This window comes from Egretta garzetta, unplaced genomic scaffold (genome assembly GCF_000687185.1).
Source record: "Egretta garzetta isolate BGI_Z169 unplaced genomic scaffold, ASM68718v1 scaffold218, whole genome shotgun sequence".
Taxonomy (NCBI): domain Eukaryota; kingdom Metazoa; phylum Chordata; class Aves; order Pelecaniformes; family Ardeidae; genus Egretta; species Egretta garzetta.
Window position 1 is genome coordinate 184,245 of NW_009260618.1, and position 455 is coordinate 184,699.

The window sequence follows — 455 nt, forward strand, 5'->3', positions numbered from 1 at the left end:
GTGTGCACGCTGCATCCATGTGCACACGCGTGTCAGGATCAGGCCCGTTGCCTCCCTGCCTGGAGGGCCCACGCACCTGGTTGTGTTTGGAGATGGACTTGTAGGAGCGCTGCACGGCCCCGAAATCCTTCGCCTTATCCCGCAGGGAGGTCTCCATGTTCTTCAGCTTGGCCTGCGGGGAGGAGACGCCTTCAGGACCCTCGCAAACCTACGCCCAGGGTTTCCAGTGCAGAAAAACAAGAGTCCCAAACCCAGTAGGACGAGGTTAAGCAGGATCCTTGCTCAATCCACCCTTTCCCCTCCCGCCAGCGCTGCGCAGGGTCAGCTCCGGGCCGGGTTGTGCAAACACGTCGCCCCTGAGCAGCCAGGCAGAGGAGCTTTGCTCCGCGGCGAATCCTCCCCCCGGTTTTTAAGCCCTTCTGATCCACCGTCAAGCCCCTGCCCGTCCCGGTGCT

At 62.4% G+C, this 455-nt stretch overlaps 1 protein-coding gene across 1 annotated transcript in view; it reads right to left on the bottom strand.

The window, feature by feature from the left end:
- LOC104132026 (tripartite motif-containing protein 35-like) overlaps window positions 1–455 on the bottom strand; it is a 31,841-nt gene that overhangs the window by 27,496 nt on the left and 3,890 nt on the right. The window contains exon 3 of the mRNA XM_035900727.1: window positions 77–172. Within this exon, the coding sequence (XP_035756620.1) occupies window positions 77–172 (96 nt within the window). The remainder of the gene's footprint in view (window positions 1–76; window positions 173–455) is intronic.